The sequence below is a fragment of the Zootoca vivipara genome, chromosome 1, assembly GCF_963506605.1.
Source record: "Zootoca vivipara chromosome 1, rZooViv1.1, whole genome shotgun sequence".
Classification (NCBI taxonomy): domain Eukaryota; kingdom Metazoa; phylum Chordata; class Lepidosauria; order Squamata; family Lacertidae; genus Zootoca; species Zootoca vivipara.
In genome coordinates, this window is record NC_083276.1 from 90,320,668 (window position 1) to 90,343,795 (window position 23,128).

At 41.7% G+C, this 23,128-nt stretch overlaps 1 protein-coding gene across 3 annotated transcripts in view; it reads right to left on the reverse strand.

Annotated features, from left to right (window-relative positions):
* The window catches only part of CLASP1 (cytoplasmic linker associated protein 1), a 169,945-nt gene that overhangs the window by 63,881 nt on the left and 82,936 nt on the right, over positions 1-23,128 (reverse strand). For all 3 annotated transcript variants that reach the window (XM_060278738.1, XM_035128785.2, XM_035128806.2), the window contains exons 14-21: positions 22,545-22,615; positions 21,113-21,172; positions 18,647-18,724; positions 16,581-16,748; positions 15,624-15,673; positions 12,357-12,524; positions 5,342-5,449; positions 1,885-2,052 (exon numbers count right to left, since the gene is read on the reverse strand). In XM_060278738.1, the coding sequence (XP_060134721.1) occupies positions 1,885-2,052; positions 5,342-5,449; positions 12,357-12,524; positions 15,624-15,673; positions 16,581-16,748; positions 18,647-18,724; positions 21,113-21,172; positions 22,545-22,615 (871 nt within the window). The remainder of the gene's footprint in view (positions 1-1,884; positions 2,053-5,341; positions 5,450-12,356; positions 12,525-15,623; positions 15,674-16,580; positions 16,749-18,646; positions 18,725-21,112; positions 21,173-22,544; positions 22,616-23,128) is intronic.

The following is a 23,128-nucleotide window of genomic DNA, read 5'->3' on the forward strand; positions in this document are numbered from 1 at the left end:
ATGCGCCCATGATCAGGGATAGGGATCTGCTTGTAACACGAGATTCTCATGATGCTGCAAGAGAAAGCAGAAACGAATCTGCAAATCTATAAAAAAGTTCGTTCTGTTCATAGACAGATAAACAAGAGTGCCTGAGTAGCAGAATGCTTTACACCAAGGGTGAACTGTTCATGACAAAAACGAACAGCTGGAGAAAAATGCACGGATTGTACTATGCAGGGTGACCTGATTACATGTCACTGTAAATATCCATATGGCTTTAGAGAGGATGTGGCTTATTAGAGAGTATTCACAGGCATGCATTTTCACCTTTCTGGTATCATCCAAACTGCCTATATACTGAATTCTTCACAGATGACATTTAAATAAGGCCACTACCTGACCAAATTTTAAGATGGACTGATACGCTATTTTTATTTTGTTTTTTTAAGTTCTGCTTCATTGCTAGTCTATAAATAAATCTATTTTTTCATGTATTTAAATGAAAATGTAATATATAAGCAAAAATAACAATTACATGTATTTTCCCCACCACCACAACAAAAGTGACCCTGTATCCAAAGGGGACTCAGGCCTTACTCTGGAGTTCATTCTGCTCTGAACAGATATCTTAATTTGGGTTCATGGGAATCTAGTTTGCTTGCATAAAACATTTTCTTGGATCAACTGACTCTCAACAAAATTACAGTTTTCTCATTGTGATGACTACCCTGGTTATCAGCTTGGTACTGATGTCCTCTGCCATTTTCTTAAGAATAGCTATGTCCTTCTTTGATTCCCTCTCTCACTTACCCCACTTGCTATCTCATAAATCTGGTTGAAATTTCTGCTCAGATCTTGTATGCCTTCTGTGCCTGTCATTCTATCCTGTTTCTTGAACTCTGACCATGTACGTGTGTCCCCCTTCAGTTCCACCTGCTTTCCCAAGTCCACTCTAGTCTGTTCACTCCTGGAATTCTGATATTGACTTTAAAGTTGCTGTTTACAGTTCTACTCTGCTAGTTTATTTGGAGGTCTCAATTGCAGTTCTGGCCAGCAGGACCCGATTCTATGCTGATGAATTGTAATGTAAACCAGAACTCCTACCTTCAAAATAAAACCTGCCAAGGCTACCATATTTTTTACATTGAAAGCAGGCAGCCTGGCTTGAACATCAGATGTCTCTGATAACTGGACAGCTGCTTTTACTGAGCCATGGGACATGCACAATGGTCCTACATACATTTATTTGTGGGGAGGGGAAACTACAGAATACGATAAGTTGAATAGTTACTTTAATGGTAAACAGTGCACTAATAGGTTCAATTTTCAAGCAGAGGCAACAACATGATATATATTTATACATATTTTTTCCTAAGGGAAGGTAGAGAAAGAAAATGTTAGCACTCACCAAAATCAACATGAACTATGCAGTAGCTAAATTCTGTCTTAATGCTCTTGACAGTACATTTGGAATGATAGGATGGAATTAAATCATGAGAGTGGCAACAGAAGGTAAACCACTGGTTGTTGTTGTTTTTTTAAAGTATTATTTTATGATGAATATTGTAATTAAACCTGGGCAATCTCCACCTAAGGTGGCTTCACCTAAAGTTCTACTAGTTTGAATTAGGTGGAAGTTTTATTATCTGATTTAGTGGAAAAGATGGCCTTGCCTTTTCAAAGTGCTCACTCAACAGATTCCTCTTTCCTTCATTCTGGAGTCAACAGAACCTTTGTGGAAATGTTAGCATCACTCTGAAAGAATGCAAATCACTAATAAAGTTCTTAGGGTGCACATTTAAATAAGGCCATCATAGCCATCATGCTATTGTGGTAAACCCAAGTACCATGCCGTATTTCTTCAGTCTCTTTCTTCTGCCCCAAACCCAATACAAATCTTACCTAGACCTATCCTGTTTGGACTGGTCTCTCGGCTGCAGCCCTGGCTTCGAGGGACCTTGCTGCGTTTTTCAGCAGGGGATGGCGCTGGGTGTCCTCTGGTTGTTCCACTGCTCAGTCCACCGTATGCGCTTCCCAACAGCTTGCCAGGGGAACTGGACCGACTGCCAGCTAGACAGGAACCACAGAAATAAAACAAAAATATTCAGCTTATCTCAAAATGACTAAATCTGCCCGGTTCCATTTAATTAAAAAAGATATCAAAGACAAAATTAAAGCAGCAAAGTAAACCCAGAAGCCGCCCATTTGTTAATAAACATGTCTGATCACTTCTGAATTACACATAAAACGTTTCAAAAATGATGATGGATTGAGAGGAGGTACCTTCCTTAAACAAATACCCAGCTCGCACATAATGAGGCACTCCTACAAACCAGTTTGTGCATGAAAAAAGCTCAATTGCCCCCTATTTCCACCTCCCCCATTCTTTTCTACTCTCATACACCCAGGCTGTAGACTAGAGGATACCTCCTGATTTCTTAAAGCACAATTTCCCTTGATGTCCAACCAGGAAATATGGTCTTATAAAGGCAGAAAGGGATCCAAAGAACTGCTCAGCTCACACAAGGGACTTGTGGCAGCCCAGTGGAATTTTTTAAAAAACTTTTAAAAACTCTTTCAGACTGCCTTGTGTTACCACACAACCTACTTTTAAAAGTTCCTTCAGTTTCAAAAGCACTTTGCAATGCTGGGAAATGGGCTCCTGTTAAAAAAATAAAAATCCAACTGAACTCACCATACTAGATGCAAGATCCTTTGATCGTGAATTTTTCTTTAAATGCCTAGTAAGTAAGTAGGTTTTATACATCTTGAGGCATCTTGCATACTTGTTTAATTGAACCTACAATTAAGAATGTTTTTCCCAACCTAGGAACCACAATTTAAACCAGTGCCGCTGTTTCTGTTGTCTGAATAAGCTGCAAACATTTTATTTTTATTATTTTAAGAACTTCTAAACCTCCTCTATCCAGCCAAGAATCATTAATGGTTGTTCGCAAAGCATTCTGTTTTCCATTTGAACATTTGGAGAGGTGGCCAAAAGCCCCGTGGTCTTTTTAGCAGAAGCCCTAAAGCACACTTAAAAGGGAGCAAGCCCCATTGAACATAGTGGAGCCCACTTCTGAGTAATGCATAAACTACCTGGTGACCATATAGAAAAACCACATTCCTGATTTGTATGTACATTCAGAAGATTTGGGCTCTTGATTACATGGGTCTCTGCACCAGACCTTCACTCTATAGTCTACTGTACTGTACAAGACAAAAATGCCAAATCTTCCTTCCAATTTACACTGAACTTAATCTCACGCGCATCAGCAAGACTAAGCTGCCCAATCAGAGCTGTGTCAGAAGAAAGTCCTACTGAATTAAGCAGGGTTTACTCCCAGGTAGTGGGATTAGGATTACAGCCTAAATTATGCTGATGGATAAAAAAAGAACACCTAGTTTTTAATAATCATAGCAGCTGAAAGTATGAAATGTCTTTATATATGCACAGGTATTCTAAGTACCTTATGTGTATACCAAAAGCAGTCCCAAGTCTGAATTCTCGTTTTAGACTGGGGGAACTAAAGGGGGCAAGTATCCTGAATATCAAAATAGTTAAAAAACAGTAGTGTGAAAGACAGCACAGACATGGAAACAGGAGTGGAAAAACAAAGAAGGGGTTTCTTACCACCAGCAGGGTTAGCTGATCTGGATCCTGGATTATGAGAGCAGACCAAAGGACAGGCAGAGAGTGAATTAGAGAAAGCGAGACAATACAAAGTTCAAGAAGCATTGCTAGTTGCACACAACATCCATTGCCTTTTGACAGACACATCACTGCTTGCACCATGCAGTATATTACACAGCAGGGCCTTTCTTTCAAGCATGTCCACAGAGACGGCTATTACCTGAACTTATGAGCTGGCAAATGACCACTTGAGGTCAAGCTAAAAAGTAATGGTAATGCTAGCACAGAGGCTTAATCAGTGCTGGCCTTGCACAGCAATTAGATGCAGTGTAGCAGGACATGCAAAGCTGTTGCAGGTCACAGACAAATTATTAGCATGTCTGCACTGGGATAACTAGTGGGTCCATGAGTAATGCACATCAATCATCCCAAAGCCAGCTTCTTCAGCACATCCCCCCCACCCCCCAAACGCTTCATCCCCTTAACAATGTATTGATTTTGTTAAGGATTTAGAACACAAATAAAGATACCAGTAAGAAAACAAAAATGAACAAGAAACCAAGAGCAGCCCTAATAGCTATATTGCTCACTAGCAATCCCTTATAATGGGACTGCAACTTTCACAAGCAGGATAGTAAGACTGGCCTGCCAAGCAACCAATGAAAGAACTGCAAGATTCAAAGATTAGGGCTCTAACAATCAATGTAAAAAAACAACAACAACAACAACTTCAGGAGGACTGGCATTCTGTCAGGGTCAGTGGGAATGTTCATACCATGCAACACAAAAAACTTGTGAATATGCTACATGTAACATCATTTTTCTCTTTATGCAAATAAAGCACCTAATCACTATTTTACACATATTTCCTGCCATTCTACATTATCGCTTCTTTAGAATTATTTTCATACACCCAGCATGTCAGCTTAATTGAGAGATGCCCCAGGTGATCAGGAATGGGAGTTACTAACAAGATGCAAATTAGCAAGTATCATATGCTCTTACCCTTAACTGATCAGTAATCACAGATCATACAGTACAGTGACAAAGGATCAGAGAGCCAGCTACCATTATTTAGGACATACAGGGAATCAATTTTATTCTCTTCAGCAGTCATCACAGATGCAGACCTTTCTGCACAGTGTCAGCACTCAATGAATCCAGCCAAAATCCCAACAATAGAGAGAGCCACCTTCCTACTCTCCGAAAGACATGCTCCCCTGATGCTGGGTGAATTGCACAAGACATCCCAGAGAGATGGACAGGGCCCGATTTAGTGGACCTCCTCTGGGTTTAAAAGAGTAGGAAAGTCCTTTACAAGTAAGACAGGCAGACACCACAGATTAGAAGCAGCTTCTAATGAAGGAGTATTCTTCCATGCTTAGCACAAAGGAGTTCATGAATGTGTGAACACAAGTGAACAATTCAAGCAACATATTAGGAGATAAACCTACGTGATCATAATGAAAAAGGATGGGAATGTACACAGGGATTGTAACCATTACCTAGAGCCCTCAAATATCCTGATATTTCTACATCTGTGTACCATTTTATAATGAATTGGGGTCCTAGCCTTGGATAAGGCTGTTCCACAAAAATGATATATACTGAACGAAACTGATTGGAGTGAATGGAGTATGTGCTTTCTATGAGGACAGGCAATGAAAATGAGCTGGAAAAAATATTTAGCCTCCTCAACAAAACAAAAGCTAAATGGCTTCTTACGCTGGGACTGTGAAACTACTTTAGCCCGGCTGCGGCCTCGAGTGTCAGCAGGTGATGAGGTGATACTGGTGGTACTTCCAGAGCTTTGCCTCCTTGTGCGGATCCGACCTAGGGGAAAGGGGGGGAAAGAAGCAGCAGTTAATTAATCCAAGTGATTGTGCTTTAAATATCTTATCCTCTCACCAACACATTCAAATTGGGATGAAGAAATCTATAATAATAATAGTACTTGTACTAAAATGTAAAGGCATCCCATTTTACTAGTGTTAGAAATATGGTTAAAACCACAATATCAAAACCAGGAATGAATATTTAGGTGCAACCCAATGTTGCATGAAATGGGACTTCACCTCTCTCTCTTCCTACAGCCCCCCAAAACTGCCCTAGAGGCTTTTACAATCCTCTGGAGAAGATTTTGATGGCGCACAGAGGACTCCAGTGGGGAGGAGAGGGTAGTAAAATTTATGTTGTGCAAGTGGAAGCCTGTTCTGCTCACACACATATAATGTTGGATACAACCCTTTGCATTTAACAGGGTACATACAGAATACCCAAAACAATTTGCATCAAAATGTCACAAGAAAAATGAAAACAAAAAAGTTCATTCCTAAATTAGGGGAGAGAATTGGAGATAAAGAGGTTCTGGGTGTTAATGGCTAATCTTCAAAATTATTGTTGAATAAGACTAGGCAATATTATTCCTGCTTTACAGATAGGATGAAGAAGTCCCTGTGTGTCTCAAGAATGTTCTAGCAAACATCCCTGCAGCCCATTTATGGCCAGTAGAATCAGTAAGCACAAAGCATGATGATCCATTTTTTTCCTGACAAATCCTGAAGGACTCTACCTCAGTGGTAGAGCATCTACTTTGCACAGAGAATCTCCCAGTTCCCAACATCTACAGGTAAGTTTGGGAATGCCCCACGTCTGAAGTCAGGGAGAGCTGCAGACAATACTAAGTTAGGTGAACCAATGGTCTGACTCAGTATTAAGGAAGCTTCCAATGATCCTATGATAATACAAGGAAAGCAAGAGCAATGTACCATACTGAACTTTATAACTATTCCCCCTCCCCGTCACTAACAAGAAAAAGCTGCTTCAACTATTATCAGCATAACTGCTTCAGCTGCCCTGAAAGTGTGAATTAACAGAAGATGACACCAATAGATGTACCATTCCTTCATAGGCTACATCCCGTCAGAGCCCAACCCACCAGCACCTCTGGACCATTTGACCATCTGATTTTGTTGGACTCCTACTCCCCCTTAGCCACTAGAGCCAATGGTCAGGAATAACAGGAATTGTAGTCCAACGTCTGGAGGCCACCAGGTTGGCTACTCCATGATTACTGCTTTTACTACTACTACTAATTTTATTATTTATACCCTGCCTCCATGTGGCTGGGTTTCCCCAGCCACTTTGGGCAGCTTACAGCATACATAAAAACGTAGTAAAATATCAAACATTAAAAACTTCCCAATATATGGCTGCCTTCAAATGTCTTCTAAAAGTCTTAGCCTATCCTATCTCACAAGGTCATTGCATCTATTATCTTCTCTTTAAGCTACAGGTTAGTCTAAAAATAACCGAATTCAGTGCAAATGCTCAGTCTGGCTCTGGCTATTCAGCAAAGTCAGCCATTTTTGCAGTTGCCATTAGAAATATGATAGATTTTTTTAAAAAAGAATAAAAAGTTACATTTCCCAATAAACATTTTGTTTTGTTTCTTCTACCTTTCTATTCCAGTGCTATTTCACAAATCACACCTTTTGCAATAATGAAACTATTTCCAACACCATGAAAAGGTAAACAGAAAACAGCACCATTTAAAACAGTCCCACAATATTTGTACTGTTTTTAAAAAAACATACTTAAGAAATTTAGAAGCAATTAAAAACATCTAAGATATTTAAAAGCATTAAGAAAATCAAGTAACAGGTAAAGCAGTCATAGTTAATAAATTTCAAGGTTGCCAGGAACTGTATAATGAAACGAACTATTAGCCATTAAAATGTTACTAGTTCTACACAATTAAGAACCAGAATAACCTTTTTATGCCTTTTTTTTTAAAAAAAAAAAGCAAGCTTTTTCTACGGAAACGAAAGAGCCCAACATTTCCAGTTACAAAAACCAGGTAAACCCTCAGTTGTGCAGTGATATTCATGAAGTGTTCGACACGTTAGGCTAGGTTCACAGAACTACTCAGAAACAAAATGTTCCACTAAGTATTATGCCTAATGACAAGGGTGAGCTGAGAGACAAGGTGAAGGGTACTCTGCAGCATCAGCATGAGTAAGAGGAGAACACCATGCAAGAGGTCATGCAAAGGCACCAGTGAACACAGATGAAAATCAGGGACCACTTGGGTGATAACAGAGAACTGGTGTAAAAGCCAGAGACAGACCTCAGTTACACAGAGACTGCTTACCCTCAGGTTTACTGGTAGTACCATCTTTAAGCAAATTTAGAGGAAAAAATGAAAGGGATAACAGGGAAGTTAGTAATATTCAGCAAAAGTGGGCAGTGTGTAGTTAGCTACAAAAACAAGGTATAACTTTCAGTTGAATTAAATGAATAATGTTAGTTAAACAGAAATGCAACATCTGTGCACCTGAAGCTGGAATTATCATAATACATACATGGGTAACTGCACAAGGCTGCTACCACCCCCAGATAGTTATGACATTTCCTAGTCCTCACTTGGGTTGTCTTTCTTTCGATTCCCCCACCCCCCCTACCTTTTTCAGTTTCATCAGGCTTTTAGTTTGCTTCCTTTTCTGCCACCTACCTTTTAAGTGTGTTGCACGGTTGATAGACTTGTTTTAAAACTTCATGTAAACCTGTTTGAGAGGCCTATACTACCAGAGTACACAAGTACCATGAACGAACGAACGAACACACACACACACATTTCGGTCATTTGTTTAACCAGACTGCTTCTTACAGCAGAGATCGTTATGGCAATAGCTCCACCTGCTGACAAATAATCCCATAATGCTTTCAGCACATTTAATTTGTGACATCCAGTATTATTCCCAACACTCCCATTTGCACAACAGAAGCCTGGTTGCACAACAGGACTTCTGTTATATTTTCTCCTCCTTCCGTAGCAGATTTGGGGAGGAAGAAGGGGGGCTGCGGGGGAAGACATGCGTTGGATTTCACCCATTATGGTTCATTAACACAAGTGTGTATATGAGAGATCTTGCAAAGGCTGCCGGTTGTGTGAATGGGTCTGCCTCCGAAATTGCCTGCCCATGCACTAAGTATAGAAGGGAAGAAAGAGAAGCTTGAGGTCTTTTCACTCGAGTGTGTGCTCTACTGTTTTGTTTTTTTAAAAAATACTGAAGAAATCCAATTAGTATATTGCTGGGGGGGGGGGGCACTGTCAAAATGTAATTCTCTAAACCAGCAGAAGTAATACAGCACTAGTTTGTTTGTGAACCACTTTTCTTTGCTTCTGTATTTCTCTAATACTGGGCCCACAAGTTCTTCTTAAATAAAAAGGTGCTTGTGGAAATGCAGGCATTGCATAATCCGAAGCGCCCTCTCCGATTGCATGGAGCCCGGACAGCCCTGTGGTTTTCCATGGATCTGAGGGTGAAGAAACAATCGCTGAGACGGCTAGAGTGCCGGTGGCGGATAACTCATTCTGAATCTGACCGGACATGGGTTAGAGCTCAATGTCGAGCCTACCAAGTGGCGGTAGCGACAGCAAAGAAGACTTTCTTCACCGCCTCTATTGCATCTGCAGAAAACACCAGCAGGAGACTTTTTCAAGTGGTTCGCAGTTTAGTGGAACCACCTGCTCCATCAGGGCACAGTACGGGCCACATGATCTCCTGCAACGATTTTGCAAAAAAAAATTGCAGATAAAGTCGCTGAGATTCTGGAAGAGGTAGACTCCACCGTGGGAGCAGGGCCAGGGCGGGGGAGTGCTAGAGGTCTGTCTAGTCAAGTTGCGTGGGATCAATTCCAATCTGCTACCTCCGAGGATGTAGACAGGCTGCTTGGACGAGTGAAACCAGCCACCTGTCTCCTTGATCCTTGCCCATCCTGGCTTATAAAAGGTAGCTGGGAAGGGCTGGGCGATGGGCTTCGCGGGTTGGTGAATGCTTCTCTCCATGAGGGAGCCTTCCCAGACCCGCTGGAAGACGCGGTTATTAAAAAAACCATCTCTAGATGTGGCCAATATGGCCAACTATCGCCCTGTCTCAAATCTTCCATTCTTGGGCAAGGTGACTGAGCGAGTGGTTGCTGAACAACTCCAGGCACGCCTGGAAGAAGCGGACCATTTGGATCCCTTGCAGTAGAGATTCAGGCCTCATCATGGGACTGAAACTGCCCTGGTCGCACTGGTTGATGATCTCCGGCAGGCTAGGGACAAAGGTGAGAGCTGTTTCCTAGTCCTGATGGATCTCTCAGCGGCTTTTGACACCATCGACCATAACATCCTTCTGGACCGTCTAGAGGGGTTGGGAGCTGGGGGCACTGTTATACAGTGGTTCCGCTCCTTCCTCCTGGGCTGTGTTCAGAAAGTGGTGGTGGGGGATGACTGTTCAGACCCCTGGGCTCTCACTTGTGGGGTGCCTCAGGGTTCTGTCCTCTCCCCCATGCTTTTTAACATCTACATGCAGCCACTGGGAGAGAGCATCAGGGGGTTTGGGCTGGGTGTTCATCAGTATGCGGATGATACCCAGCTCTACCTCTCTTTCAAATCAGAACCAGTGAAGGCGGCGAAGGTCCTGTGTGAGTGCCTGGAGGCAGTTGGAGGATGGATGGCGGCTAACAGATTGAGGTTGAATCCTGACAAGACAGAAGTACTGTTTGTGGGGGACAGGAGGCGGGCAGATGTGGAGGACTACCTGGTCCTGAATGGTGTAACTGTGCCCCTGAAGGACCATGGGCTCAGCCTGGAAGTCATTTTGGACTCACAGCTGTCCATGGAGGCCCAGGTCAATTCTGTGTCCAGGGCAGCTGTCTATCAGCTCCATCTGGTACGCAGGCTGAGACCCTACCTGCCTGCAGACTGTCTCACCAGAGTGGTGCATGCTCTGGTTATCTCCGCTTGGACTACTGCAATGCGCTCTATCTGGGGGTACCTTTGAAGGTGACCCGGAAACTACAACTAATCCAGAATGCGGCAGCTAGACTGGTGACTGGGAGCGGCCGCCGAGACCACATAACACCAGTCTTGAAAGATCTCCATTGGCTCCCAGTTCGTTTCTGATCACAATTCAAAGTGTTGGTGCTGACCTTTAATTGCCCTAAATGGCCTCCGTCCAGTATACCTGAAGGAGCGTCTCCACCCCCATTGTTCTGCCCAGACACTTGAGGTCCAGCACCGAGGGCCTTCTGGCGGTTCCCTCATTGCGAAAAGTCAAGTTGCAGGGAACCAGGCAGAGGGCCTTCTTGGTAGTGGCACCCACCCTGTGGAACACCCTCCCATCTGATGTCAAAGAGAACAACAACTACCAGACTTTTAGAAGACATCTGAAGGCAGCCCTGTTTAGGGAGGCTTTTAATGTTTAATAGATTTATGTATTTTATTTTTCTGTTGGAAGCCGCCCAGAGTGGCTGGGAAAAAAATTAATAATAATAATAATGCAGAAACTGACCATGGTAAGGCTTTGTGCACTCTAGGTGTCATAACTACTTAGATGCTGCCAAATAAAATTAGACAGTCACAGTCTAACGCTGCAGTGCAGACTAAACCAATTGAAAGGAACATCAATGGGTCGTAGTCTACAAATTAAACTGAGGAAATTAAAAAAATAATGATTGACGTTATTGTAAGATTAGGTACAGGAAAAGCAGTAACTGAATAAACAAATATACCCACAAAAGTTGACGCAGATTCGGTGGTGGCACTACTGACTCATGCTGACAAGATTTCCGCTGGAAGAATGCAACATGCAAACCAATCAAGAACACAGGAGGACACGTAGAAGCCGGCGTGGTGTTGTGGGTAGAGTGCTGGACAAGGATCCGGGAGACCAGTGTTTGAATCCCCGCCCCCCCCCCACTCAGACACAAAGCTTACTGTGTGGCCTTGGGGGAGTCACCAGTCTCAGCCTACCCTATCTCACAGGGCTGCCATGAGGATATATATATGTATACCACCTTGAGCTCCTTGGAGGAAAGGTGGGATACAAAGGTAATAATAATAATACCTAGGTATACTAAGATCACTTCAAGCATAGAGTCATTCAGGGTATTCTCTGGAGAAAAACTAGTCTGTTTCATGCCAGAAATATGCTTCCTGCAGCCTTCAACATTCACAGGTCATATTTGTTTGTTTTAATTTTGCTCCCCCAGAATGTTAGGCAAAATTTAGCAGCTGCTCCAAATTTTTACATTGGTGGAACTTAGTGGCTGTTTTATCTTGGCACGATTTGCCACATACTCACTTATATCGATCCTCCTTTAAGCAACCTTTTCGCCACACTAAGCTTTAATAACCTAATCTTTACAAGAAAAAAGGAGGTGATTTCCCCTGATCTGCTCAGAATCCTAACAAATGTATATTAGAGATTAGAAAAGGTTGTATTCTGCAACATCATACCCATCGCACACCTACTGAAATCAATGGGTTTTAAGTTAGTCCTAGACTCTGATGGAAATGGGATTACTCTGAGTATGACTTAGTGAAATGCAACCCAATAGGGCCACCTTCCCTAGATTTCAGCTACTGTATTCTTTCCAGAGAAAAATATTTGTTCCTCATGCTGCACAGTCTGAGTTGTCTGGCTCACAGAATTCACAGAAGCCTTGCCGAAGAAAGTGACAGCCATCATGTCAAATAAAACACCGCCACTCCATAAACTGCTCAAGCGCCGTAGATGCCAAACCTATTTCATTTAGATAACGCTGTTTATTCCCCATGGGACAGTATATACCGTTTTCCAAACTGTTTCTCTGTAAGGCTGGAACTCCCTAAGAAACGCATTTATTTATTCTACTAAATCCTTATATAAATCACTCATCTCCTTTATGGGAAAGCAAATAAGCTTACCTAGAGATGCATATGAACCCGGGGGCAAGGCTGCTGCTGAGCTGAAGGGGGCATCTGATCCAGAAGTGACTTTAGATTTGGCACTGGCTGCTGCATTCACATCAATGTCACTGCGAGAACGTTGGAGAGACCCTGATGCAGACACAGATTTTGCACTCACTGTAGAAGCTTTTGAGGGGGGGGGGGAGGTAAGAGAGATATGCACCGTTAAAGATAAGGATACTCAAGAAAATCAGTTTAGCACAAGTCTTTTCAGTCCTGCCAGGAGAAATGGGGATGCTAAGACTTTTGCCTATGCCCAAATAATAATTCCAGGCACAAAAATGCTCCAGTAAGTTTTATCCTAAGGATTCCCCCCCCCCCATAAAATGGAAAAGTACTATATGAACCTTCACTTCGAAATAAAATTCTACACCTTCACTATTTTAATGTGGTTTTAAATAAGCCTCTTTTTCAACTTGGTTTTAAGTTCAGCTGAAAATTGTTTTGTTCTGTCTCTGCTAAATAAAGTTTTATGTTGTTCTCTTGCTGACACACAGCAATAGAATACATGAAATGAAAACATACAATAACATACAGTACAGCAATTCAGCAATAAAATAGTAAGTCAGTAAAAACACCCAGAAATCAATCAGTGATAAACTCCAGCCATAAAATACAACTCACAAGCACAAAACAAGCAATCTGTTCAATGCTCTTCCAAAATTCACCCTCTTAAAAACAAAACAAAAAACAAAGGACTGAGAGGCACTCTAATTCTTGTGGTTGCTATTACAGTCATACCTTGGGTTGAGTACGCTGCGGGTTGCGTACTTTTGGGTTAAGAACCGTGCGGACCTGGAAGTGTCTGCCGCGCACACATGCACAGAAGCGTTCTGAGTGCTTCACATGTGTGCAGAAGTGCTCTATCGGTGCTTCGCACGTTCACGGAAGCACCGTTCGGGGTGCAAACAACACCCCGAAATGGATTGAGTACGCAACCCGAGGTACCACTGTACAGTATAAGAAGTGTTCTTATTTAACAAATAAACTCTGTTAAAATCAAACTTTTTACATCTTTTAAATTAATGTGTCATACCAAATTAAAGAAAACATATTTGAGCTCTTTATCCAGCTTCCTCCTCTCCCTTCCTATTTGGCAAAATAAAGATCTCCCTCACATTCAGTCAGAGAAACAGCAACATGATTATGGCCCTTTCAAGGATCAATCGAGTACTCTTTTGCCGGTGTTGCGTTAACTACTGTATTCTGTATGTAATCTCAGCTACTGAGGTCCTTCCAACACAGACCATATGTGCATTAACCAGAAGCTCATCAAAAATCTAAGGCTCTAATACAGCCTTCCCCAAAGTGGTGACCATTGTTTTGGACTACAAATCCCATAAGCCCCAGTCAGTGATCAGGGGTGATGAAGGCTGTAGTCCAGGCATCCCCAAACTTTGGCTCTCCAGATGTTTTGGACTACAATTCCCATCATCCCTGACCACTGGTCCTCTTAGCTAGGGATCATGGGAGTTGTAGGCCAAAACATCTGGAGGGCCAGAGTTTGGGGATGCCTGCTGTAGTCGAACAACATACAGAGGGTCACAAGTTGGGGAAGGCTGGTCTAGATTGGTGGATCTTGGTTTCTCAGTTACATGAACCATCCATTCTCTGCTCTGTTTAAAATATAGGTTTTCCTACCTCCACTCAAATCTTTATTCTGAACTAAATCATACTGCTGCTCTGATGTAGCTTCTGTGAGAAGAAAATTTGACGGAGTAAGTTAATGCTACCTATCTATTAGATTGCTGCTACAGCTTATTATTACTAAAAGAATAAGGCTTCTGCAGATACCCTTTGCCGTTCTGGATGGCTATTACAGGAATACTCAATTCCGTTTGAGGCAGTGTATTTGTGGGGAAGATATAGTTGAGGTTTCATCTCCCTATTTCTTGGCAGGCCCTATTTTTAAGGACGTAGTTGAAAACTCATTCTTACTAAAATTGCAACAACAAGACGACTGAATTTCTCTTGGCAAACAGAAACAGGCACATAAATAAAAAGGTGGTCTCAATTGCTTTTGTTGCAATGACAATACATGATTAAAACATTTTTAGAAGAATGTGGAGGGTGTTAGCTATTGCATTAAAAAAAAAATATTTTGCTTGCAAATGATCGCAGTTTTCTTATGATGAGTGGTATAAATAAACTTAATCCCTTACTATATCTAATGATGTTACTATATCTACTGTGTGTACTGTAGTGCACGTCCTGTGCTGCCCAATCTACAACACATTCAAAATAAACTGAAGAAACCATGGAAAACCCTGACAATTGTAATAACTCTGTCTAAAGGCTTTTCATTCATTCATCTGCCAGTTCTGAGCACCTGATATGAAGCTAGGAAAAGTTAGAAAGAAGACTTCAAGCCCTTCCAATCTCAAAAGAAACCAGTTTTGTGGACGGGATGGCAGGCATGAAGTACTGTTAGTTGCATCAGAAACCTATAGAGAATTACTCTCTATATTCACAGTGTCCCTGGGAGCCTGGTTGCTGGCATCCCTTAATACTTGCGGAATATGGAATCCAAAGATTTGTCTAGATCAGCCTTTGCCAACCCAGTGGCCTCCAGATGTTTTGGTCTATGACTCTCATCATCCCTGACTAATAGGCAGGTTGGCTAGGCTGATAAGAGGTTGTAACCAAAATATCTGGAGAGCACTAGGTTTGTAAAGGATGACTTAGAAATTATTGCAAAATGTATCATGCCTGTCATAAATTCTCATATATTAGTGATTTGTTGCTGTCTGTCATAAGTAGCACTGAGGCCAATCTAACAAAGACATCCCAACTGATTTTAAGGAGCTTAATAAAGAAGGATCTTTATCAAAAACAATGTCTGGCTCAAAATGCCTTCACGGATGAACATACAGTAATTCAAATATTTTGCCAAGTGTTGCTTCAAAGCTATTAAGTGTGAATTTACTCCTGCAGAACAAATCTTGAGACTAATCTGCTCTCAGAGTTGTGTTGCCATTCATCCCAAAATGTTTTCCCACCTTGAGACTGCTTCATGAAAGGTAGCAACATTTCTGAGCCAGCTGCTCCCATACTGAATTAAACTAATACTATCTATTCTGTCTAGCAGCGCCTGACAAGGGTCACTGAGCAGAACTGTTTCTTGTCGGCTTGACATGAGGAGCATTTGCAGGGAAGGTGCTGCTTCACCTTCCCCATACTGCCCCATTCCCCCTCCTACTTTAGACCCAGTCCTCTCATTTTCACCTCGCGATGTAGTGCTTCCAGTTGGACTTCTTTTGGCAGACAGCGGGCGACTAAAAAGGAGGAGAAAGAATGGATTTAATAACAGGTTTTCTTTGAATCCACAAATGGCAACACTTCCAAAAATTGTTATCTTGGAGGCTTAGGAGGCTCCCCACCCCACCCACCCTGGCATTCATTTACAACAATGCATGCCTGTATTGTCCACAGATTCCAACAGATGAAGAACATCAACGTTAAAAAGTATTTATAGAAGGTTCCATCTCCCATGCTTTTTAACTTCTACAAGAAACTGCTGAGAAAGGTCATAGGAAGATCCAGGCCAAAGTGTCGCATTGGGATTTTGTTTTCATCAGATCCCAGGTGTTGGTCCTCATCTTTAAAGCCCTGCACAACTGGGAGTGGAGCATTCCAAGGACCACCTTCTCTCACATGTTCCCTCCCACATGGTCCAATCCCACTGCAGCTTCCCTTGCAGAATAAAGCTCAGGGGGCAGGGCCTTTTAAACACCAGAATGCTCTCCTTAAGGAAGCTAAAATGGACTCAATGATTCATTAAAACGTGGCATTTTAGGGAGCCGTTTGGGGTACACAGATGAACACTGGGATTTTTTTCCTGTCTGCTGTGATAAGAGGCAGATGCACACTGTTGGATTATGGTTTTGTTTGGAATAAATGCTATTAGTGTTCATCATTTGAATGTTTAACGTTTTACTGCAAGCCACTTCATTATTTTTTTATTGAAGAAAAAAGCAGGGTAGAAAATTAAAAAATGAACAAACAAGCTAAATTGTGGGTTGCATGTGAAATCAGAACAATTAGATCAAGTTCCTACACATGACGCCAAGCAACAATTCTGAGAACCCAGAAGCGGTACCAATTCAGCAAATGAAGCTGGATGTTTAAAAAGAAAATGGGGAAAGGTCACATTTTGTTATCATTAACACTGTGAGGGCTTACTTGAGACTCTCCTGGGAGCTAGAAGAGGAGCGGTCAGACTGAGGCAAGGACACTATGCTGTCAGAGTTCTTCAAGTCAGACTGCAGGGCTTTCTGGTATGAGGACTCCAACGAATTGAACAGATGCTCTGCTTCTCGACTAAAATGGCTGTGGAAGCCCCAGTAACACCTGAGGATAAAATTTCAAACCAATCACTGAACACGACATTAGCACAGCAGAACTTTCGCCCCAGAGAAGCTGCTCTGTTGAAATTCCAGCCAAAATTTAAAATAGCAGTGGTGGCGAGGAATCAACTTATGAAACCAAAACCAGCATATGTACATCCATTTATTTCCACATAAATTATTTAGGCCTCCACACATTGGTCCGGTTCATACGTCACACTTTACACCACCGTTAAAAGCAAACTGTGCTTTATTGTGGTCAAGATGCATGCTGCTCACAAGTTTTTCCTCTGGTCTTCCCCCACTGCTGTTGGGAAACAAGGCAGAGCCTGGCTTGTCGCAACATCTGAATCAGGGCTGATGGTTCGCTCCTCAAAAACAAATTGTGAGCGGTAAGCGGTAAGAACAAGCCTTGGCTTCTGCTTGTGGTTTGTTTGCAGCAAAACAAACCATGGGCCCAGATTTGGACAACATGAGAAACCGGGCAGCCACAGAACTAGGGGAGGACAACAGCAACAACAACGTATGAGCATTGTGCATCTTCTTCACATTTAAACCACAGTTAGCTTTTCACACTAGTTCTAATGTTTCTGGCAGGAAAAGAAATTAGCAGGGAAATGAGAATAAAGATTCAGGGATAACTGCACCTCCTGCTGCAAAATGAGAACATATCTCAATGGGGAGTACACGGTGCCGGATTTATGTATAAGCTAAACAAGCCGTAGCTTAGGGCCCCACTCTCTTGGGGGGTCCCCAAAAAAAACAAAGAAAAAAAACAGTGGATGTACATTTCCAAAATATAAGATAAAAAAAATAAAAATAAAACCTACATACAGTTAAAGGTAAAGGCAAAGGTAAAGGTCCAGTCCTGGATGACTAGAGCTTAATAATTATTTCACTATTAATATACTTCTTTTTAATTGTATTTCACTATTAATATACTTCTTCTTAATTGTATTTCAGTTCAACAATTACTTTGATAAAATACATATTTTGTTATGTGCAAATGGCTTTAGATACCTATTAGGTCCATAAATTACCATATGGCATATATTCAACACAAAAAACAGTGACAATTTGTTGCCGACAAAGGACAGCTGGACATATAAAGGGCCCCATTACCTTCAGTAGCTTAGGGCCTCATCAAACCTAAATCCGGCCCTGGGAGTACAACACACACTAACAGCCTACCACTTTGTCACTACACTGGGATAAACCATTGCAATTGGACTTTTCTTGCAGTTTCAGCTAAAGCAAGCAATAATCCATGAAGGTTGAGAAATCAAGCATTGATAAGGAAAAACTGAATTCTAGTGAAGTCCTCAAAAACATTGGGTGGCAAGAGAAAGGCATTACAAACTGCAATTTTGAAAATACCAGCAAGCCTTAGAATGCAAATGTCTGACCTTTAAAGAACCACTGAGCAAACAGACCTTTAAAACTGACACAACCCCCTTGTGAAAATAGATGAATCTTCTGAACAACTTATACCAAAACAAGGCAAAGCTATTATTAACAATACAGTCCTCTAGCATGCCTACAGTAGTCTCTTTCTCTCCCTTTTGCGTGTGAGTTCCTGAAGGCATGATTCTGCCCCTCACTAGGTGAAGGTACCCCTGACTGTTAGGTCCAGGCGCAGGCGTCTCTGGGGTTACAGCGCTCATCTCGCTCTATAGGCCGAGGGAGCCGGCGTTTGTCCGCAGACAGCTTCCGGGTCACGTGGCCAACATGACTAAGCCGCTTCTGGTGAACCAGAGAATCGCACAGAAACGCCTCACTAAGCGACATCAAATTTCATGAAACTGCTGCAGACTTTAAAAGCCTTGAATTCAGCTGCATAGCACACAACAGACAATGTTCCTTGAAGGAATCAGCAATGGAGGGGAAAAGACACCCACTTACTTTCTGGCTTTTATCCGTGCTTCAGAGTCAGCATCGTGGATTCCCTTCTTTAGTGTTTCAGCCAATACTGATATGTGCCTGAGATTAGAAAACAACATCATTTACCAGCCCGGGGGGTGGGGTGAGAAATACACCAGCGCCACTGAACTTTGGGGCCATAAAAAGTTTGTCCATCTTGCCAGAACAAAAAACAGCATGCTTTGCTAAGCCCAGATTTCTACACAATATCCTTTTTGAGGATGTTGTTCCTTATTTGTGCCAGTCAGCTTTATTGCACTTGCCTCTCTTGTATTGAAAATGCCAAGAAACATTCTTCAGAGGTCAATCCTTAGTTACTTGGAAACCACAGAAGCATAAAAGTATAGAGATGCTAAAATGTGCATATGCACATTTGGGAATCAATAGGGTTTATTTGCTGGGTGGGGGAGTGGAACAAACATCTCTGGCACCATAATCTATGTTGTATCGTGCTTGTGACACCAACTGGTTAAGATTATGTGACAGCACAAAACGTTCAGGGATCAAAGCTTTCAAAACAATTTGGTGGTCCAGTCTGCACACAACAGGAGTAACTGTGTGAGCCCCCACAGAGCAGATCACACTTGCTTCGCTCCTTCATCTGTTCTGGTTCTGTGCTGAGCTAAGCCACAGTTTAGCATGTAATCCAAAATGGGGTCGTGATTTAGGTTTGCCCTGTGGATCATGGTTTGCCTTAGAAAAGTACATCACAAGCCTGGATTTGGACAGTGTGTGTGAAACCAAACCATGACTTAGCTAAGTGAAAGCACAGCGGCAGAACAACCAGAGGAGCAACATACTGATCATTATCTCCTTTCCAGGAGCCTGAATGTTTGCTCATTTGCATTAAGTCATAGTTTGGCTTAATGTTACATGGGAATGAGGCTGAGTCTAATGTGCAACTTCTGTGAGGAAAAGGGAAGTGGTCAGTTTGGTTGAGGTTAAACTATCACATAAACCCCAGAGACAGATTTGGGTGATGTAGGATTTGACAAGGAGCCATTGAAATATCCTTTGCAGTGAGGAGAATATAGCCATAGTGCATAGCTGCCAAGTTTTCCCTTTTCTCGCGAGGAAGCCTATTCAGCATAAGGGAAAATCCCTTAAAAAAAGGGATAACTTGGCAGCTATGCCATAGTGATGGGAAATATAGGCCTAATCGGCTTATTCTTTTCCTTGCATTTCATTCTCCTTCCTCGCTGAGAAAGGGTGAATTGAGACGTACCATATTCAGTTGTAAGCATGGTATCTCCCAGGCAATCTGTTCTCCTTTTCATTCCAGATGTGCAATATAAAATTTACCTAAATTAACTCTCAACCCAGCATGCAGAGAACTAAGGAAGGCATTAGGATTCTTCCCCTCTTGCCTTGAAAAGTGGAGCTCTCCTGCCACAAGGTATTAGGCAGCAGAAGACTAAGATTTGCCTAAAGTTCCCAGAGACAGATACATATTCTGTCAGCACAATACAATATATGCAAGCTGTCTCATCTCCTTAGGGACTATTTTAAGGCTAAGAAGTGTGGATGCTGTCTCAATGACTTTGCTGAAAACTGCAACATCTTTTTAGCTACTGTGACAATCTCCTTATGCTCTGTACCCCTGCAAATTCTTATAATTCAGCTCTCATCTATATACCCAAGTTAGCTGCAAACGTTTTGAAAAGGATAAGCTATTACATAAGTAACACAGTTCTCTGGCAACCAAATTACCCTCTGCCCTGGGCGTGTCTACCTTTTGCTTCTAAGCATAAAACACTCATGAACTATTTTCAACTTCTGAATATGGTCAAAGAAAAATCTTCTTTGTAACCAAGCTGGCTTGGAAATCTTTAAATATTACACTACTCAGCAGTTTTACCTTACAGTGATCCTATAGGCCTGGTGCTAGCACGCACTCTGGTTAAATTTGATGTCCTCTACTCCCTTGTTTCCCTCTCCTCTTTTGTTTATTTGTTAATTTAGAATATTTTACTGTGCTCCTCAGCCAAAAATGCTTCATGAGCAGCTTACGTAAGATAAGTAAATACACACCTAGTCTGCAGATTTACAATGCAAAAAATACAACACAAGCAGAGAGGAAAAGGAATAAAGAGGAAAGGGGAAAGCAAGCAAACTCAGGCACCAATCCCTAAAGTGATGCAGTTCTTTTAAGGACCAGCTGGAATGGAACAGTTCAAGGAGAGTTCCACTAAATGGAACTGGTCTTCCAACAGAGCTGAAGGAGTGGCCCTGCTTCCCATCAATCCCTCTGCTGCAGCCTGATGGAATAGCTGCTGTCACATGATACCTGCAGGACTAAGGAGCCCAATGGAGCCCATTGGGAAATTGCCTACTCCTCCCAATACTCCTCCCAAATGTTGCCAAGTCTATCAGAGAATTCCCTCCCTACAAAAAAAAAAAGAGGTTAGAGGGAAGCATGCTTCCTCTATTACAGTACACACATCTTACCTTTCTAGGGAGTGTGTTTGCCATTCTTGTAAAAGTAAATATAAAAATTCAAAACAGCGCCTAAGGTATGAACAAATATGAGAAATGACTATTTATTAGGTTATCCTTATAAATACACATACCCCATTAAACTTCATAACTGCCTAACCCAAGGTCACTAAAAGTCACATCTACCGAAGAATATATGCTTCTGGAAAATACTTAGGCTTTTGCAAATTTCTGGGCAATGCGAGTTCTGTAGTTGTGATGCAGTCACTGTAATATTCTGTGTGCCTATCACTGTGAGGTTGGATTTTATTTTTAAGTGGGTCCCTCTGGCTGGTCCTAGAATGTGGAAGGTTCTCCTTTTGCCTTGGAAGCACATTTTTGTATGTTTCGACCAAAGTCTTGGGCTCATAGAACAAAAATCACACGCAAAATTTCATACAGTGATGAAGTGAGGATCGTGCCCCTTGTTGGGATCAACTAGCATTTCAAATGCAGACAGTGTTTAGGATTAGGAAAAGGGAAATACTGGGGGTTGGGGGGGGTTGGATTTTTTATACTAATTTAAGTGTGTTACCTCGTTGAAGTGATAGGATTCCATCCCCACCCTGCACCCTTAAGACTGAAGTCTTTTATCCTAGCAAATTGGAAACTAATACCAACTTTTGTACATTTCAGGCCACTTTATTTTAATTTACTGCTGATGCTTCTTAACACTTGTCACCAACTGTGTGCTAGATGCTGCACAGAATATAGGAATGAAACAATTAGTGTCTAGAAGGCTTGCATTTCAAGATTTCTGAAATTGGCAGTTACAGAGATCTAGCTGATTTCCCTTCTTGTGGCAATATATTGAGGGCTCTAGAAAAGGAGGAAGGGGCATCGCCACTGTTAATCTGATCTGCAGAATTTTGGAGTGTTTCTGGATTTGGATTTGGACCTTGGGCTAAATGTGGGGGGGGAGGAGAGACTTTTTATCAACTCTGTTTGGAGAGGGGTCTTCAGCCTTTTATTGGTAAGTAAAATTCATGTATTTGGCCTTGTTTTAATAAATAATAATAATAATAATAATAATAATAATAATAATAATGCCCCCGACATTATGCTTCCAAAACATATAAAAACATAATAAAGCATCAAACATTAAGCAATAAAACAACAGCAGTGGCAGACTTTGGGTTCTCAAATTTCAGCAGCACCCTGTGTGATGCTAAAATGTGATGCTCCCCACCTCCTGCGCTCATTGTTGCAGCATCTGCTATGGGCCGACATTCAGTGTGGCTGAACCGAACATGCGACCCTAAAACTGCATCTGCTAAACAGTGAAAAAGATTTTCCCCCTTTCCTGTGGGCAGTCTCTAGGACATTCCAAATCTACAATTCTAACACTAAATTTCATTTTGCTAAGCCACCAGATCAAGAAAAGGGGGAGGGAAACACAACTCACCTTCTAACTGCGACAGATTTGGAGGTACAGTTACTGGTGATGATGGGGATTAGTCGAGGGATGTGTGTATGCTACGGAATGAAAAGCAACAACAGGGAAATCTTAAGAGTGATTGAAAGAAAGAAAAAACCCCAAAACTGTTCTAAAGTGTAGGTGCTAATATGAAAAAATTGTGGTTGACTCAAGCAGACACACAGAAGATGGTTTCAGTGCCAAACTCTGCACCTCTCCATGATAAGAATAATAAATATTTTTAAAAAACAAGCAATTATATGCAGTGTGGCATAGTGATTATATTGTCAGCCTGCAACTGGGGAAAGCAAAGTTCAAGGCCTTCGTGAGCAGTGAAAATCACTGGGGGACCATGGGCCAGTCTATCAGCCAGGGCCATTGTGGTGAGAATGACACAAACTAGCTTAAGGTGCTTGGAAGAAAGGTGAGGTTTAAATGCATAAATCATGAACATTAAAATGTATTCATTTATTTATTAACAGTTTTTCTTGGCACATACACTGGTACATCCATGTGCTTGCTTGCTTTATTTATTTATTTATTTCATAAAATTTTCAAACCGCTTGATTTGG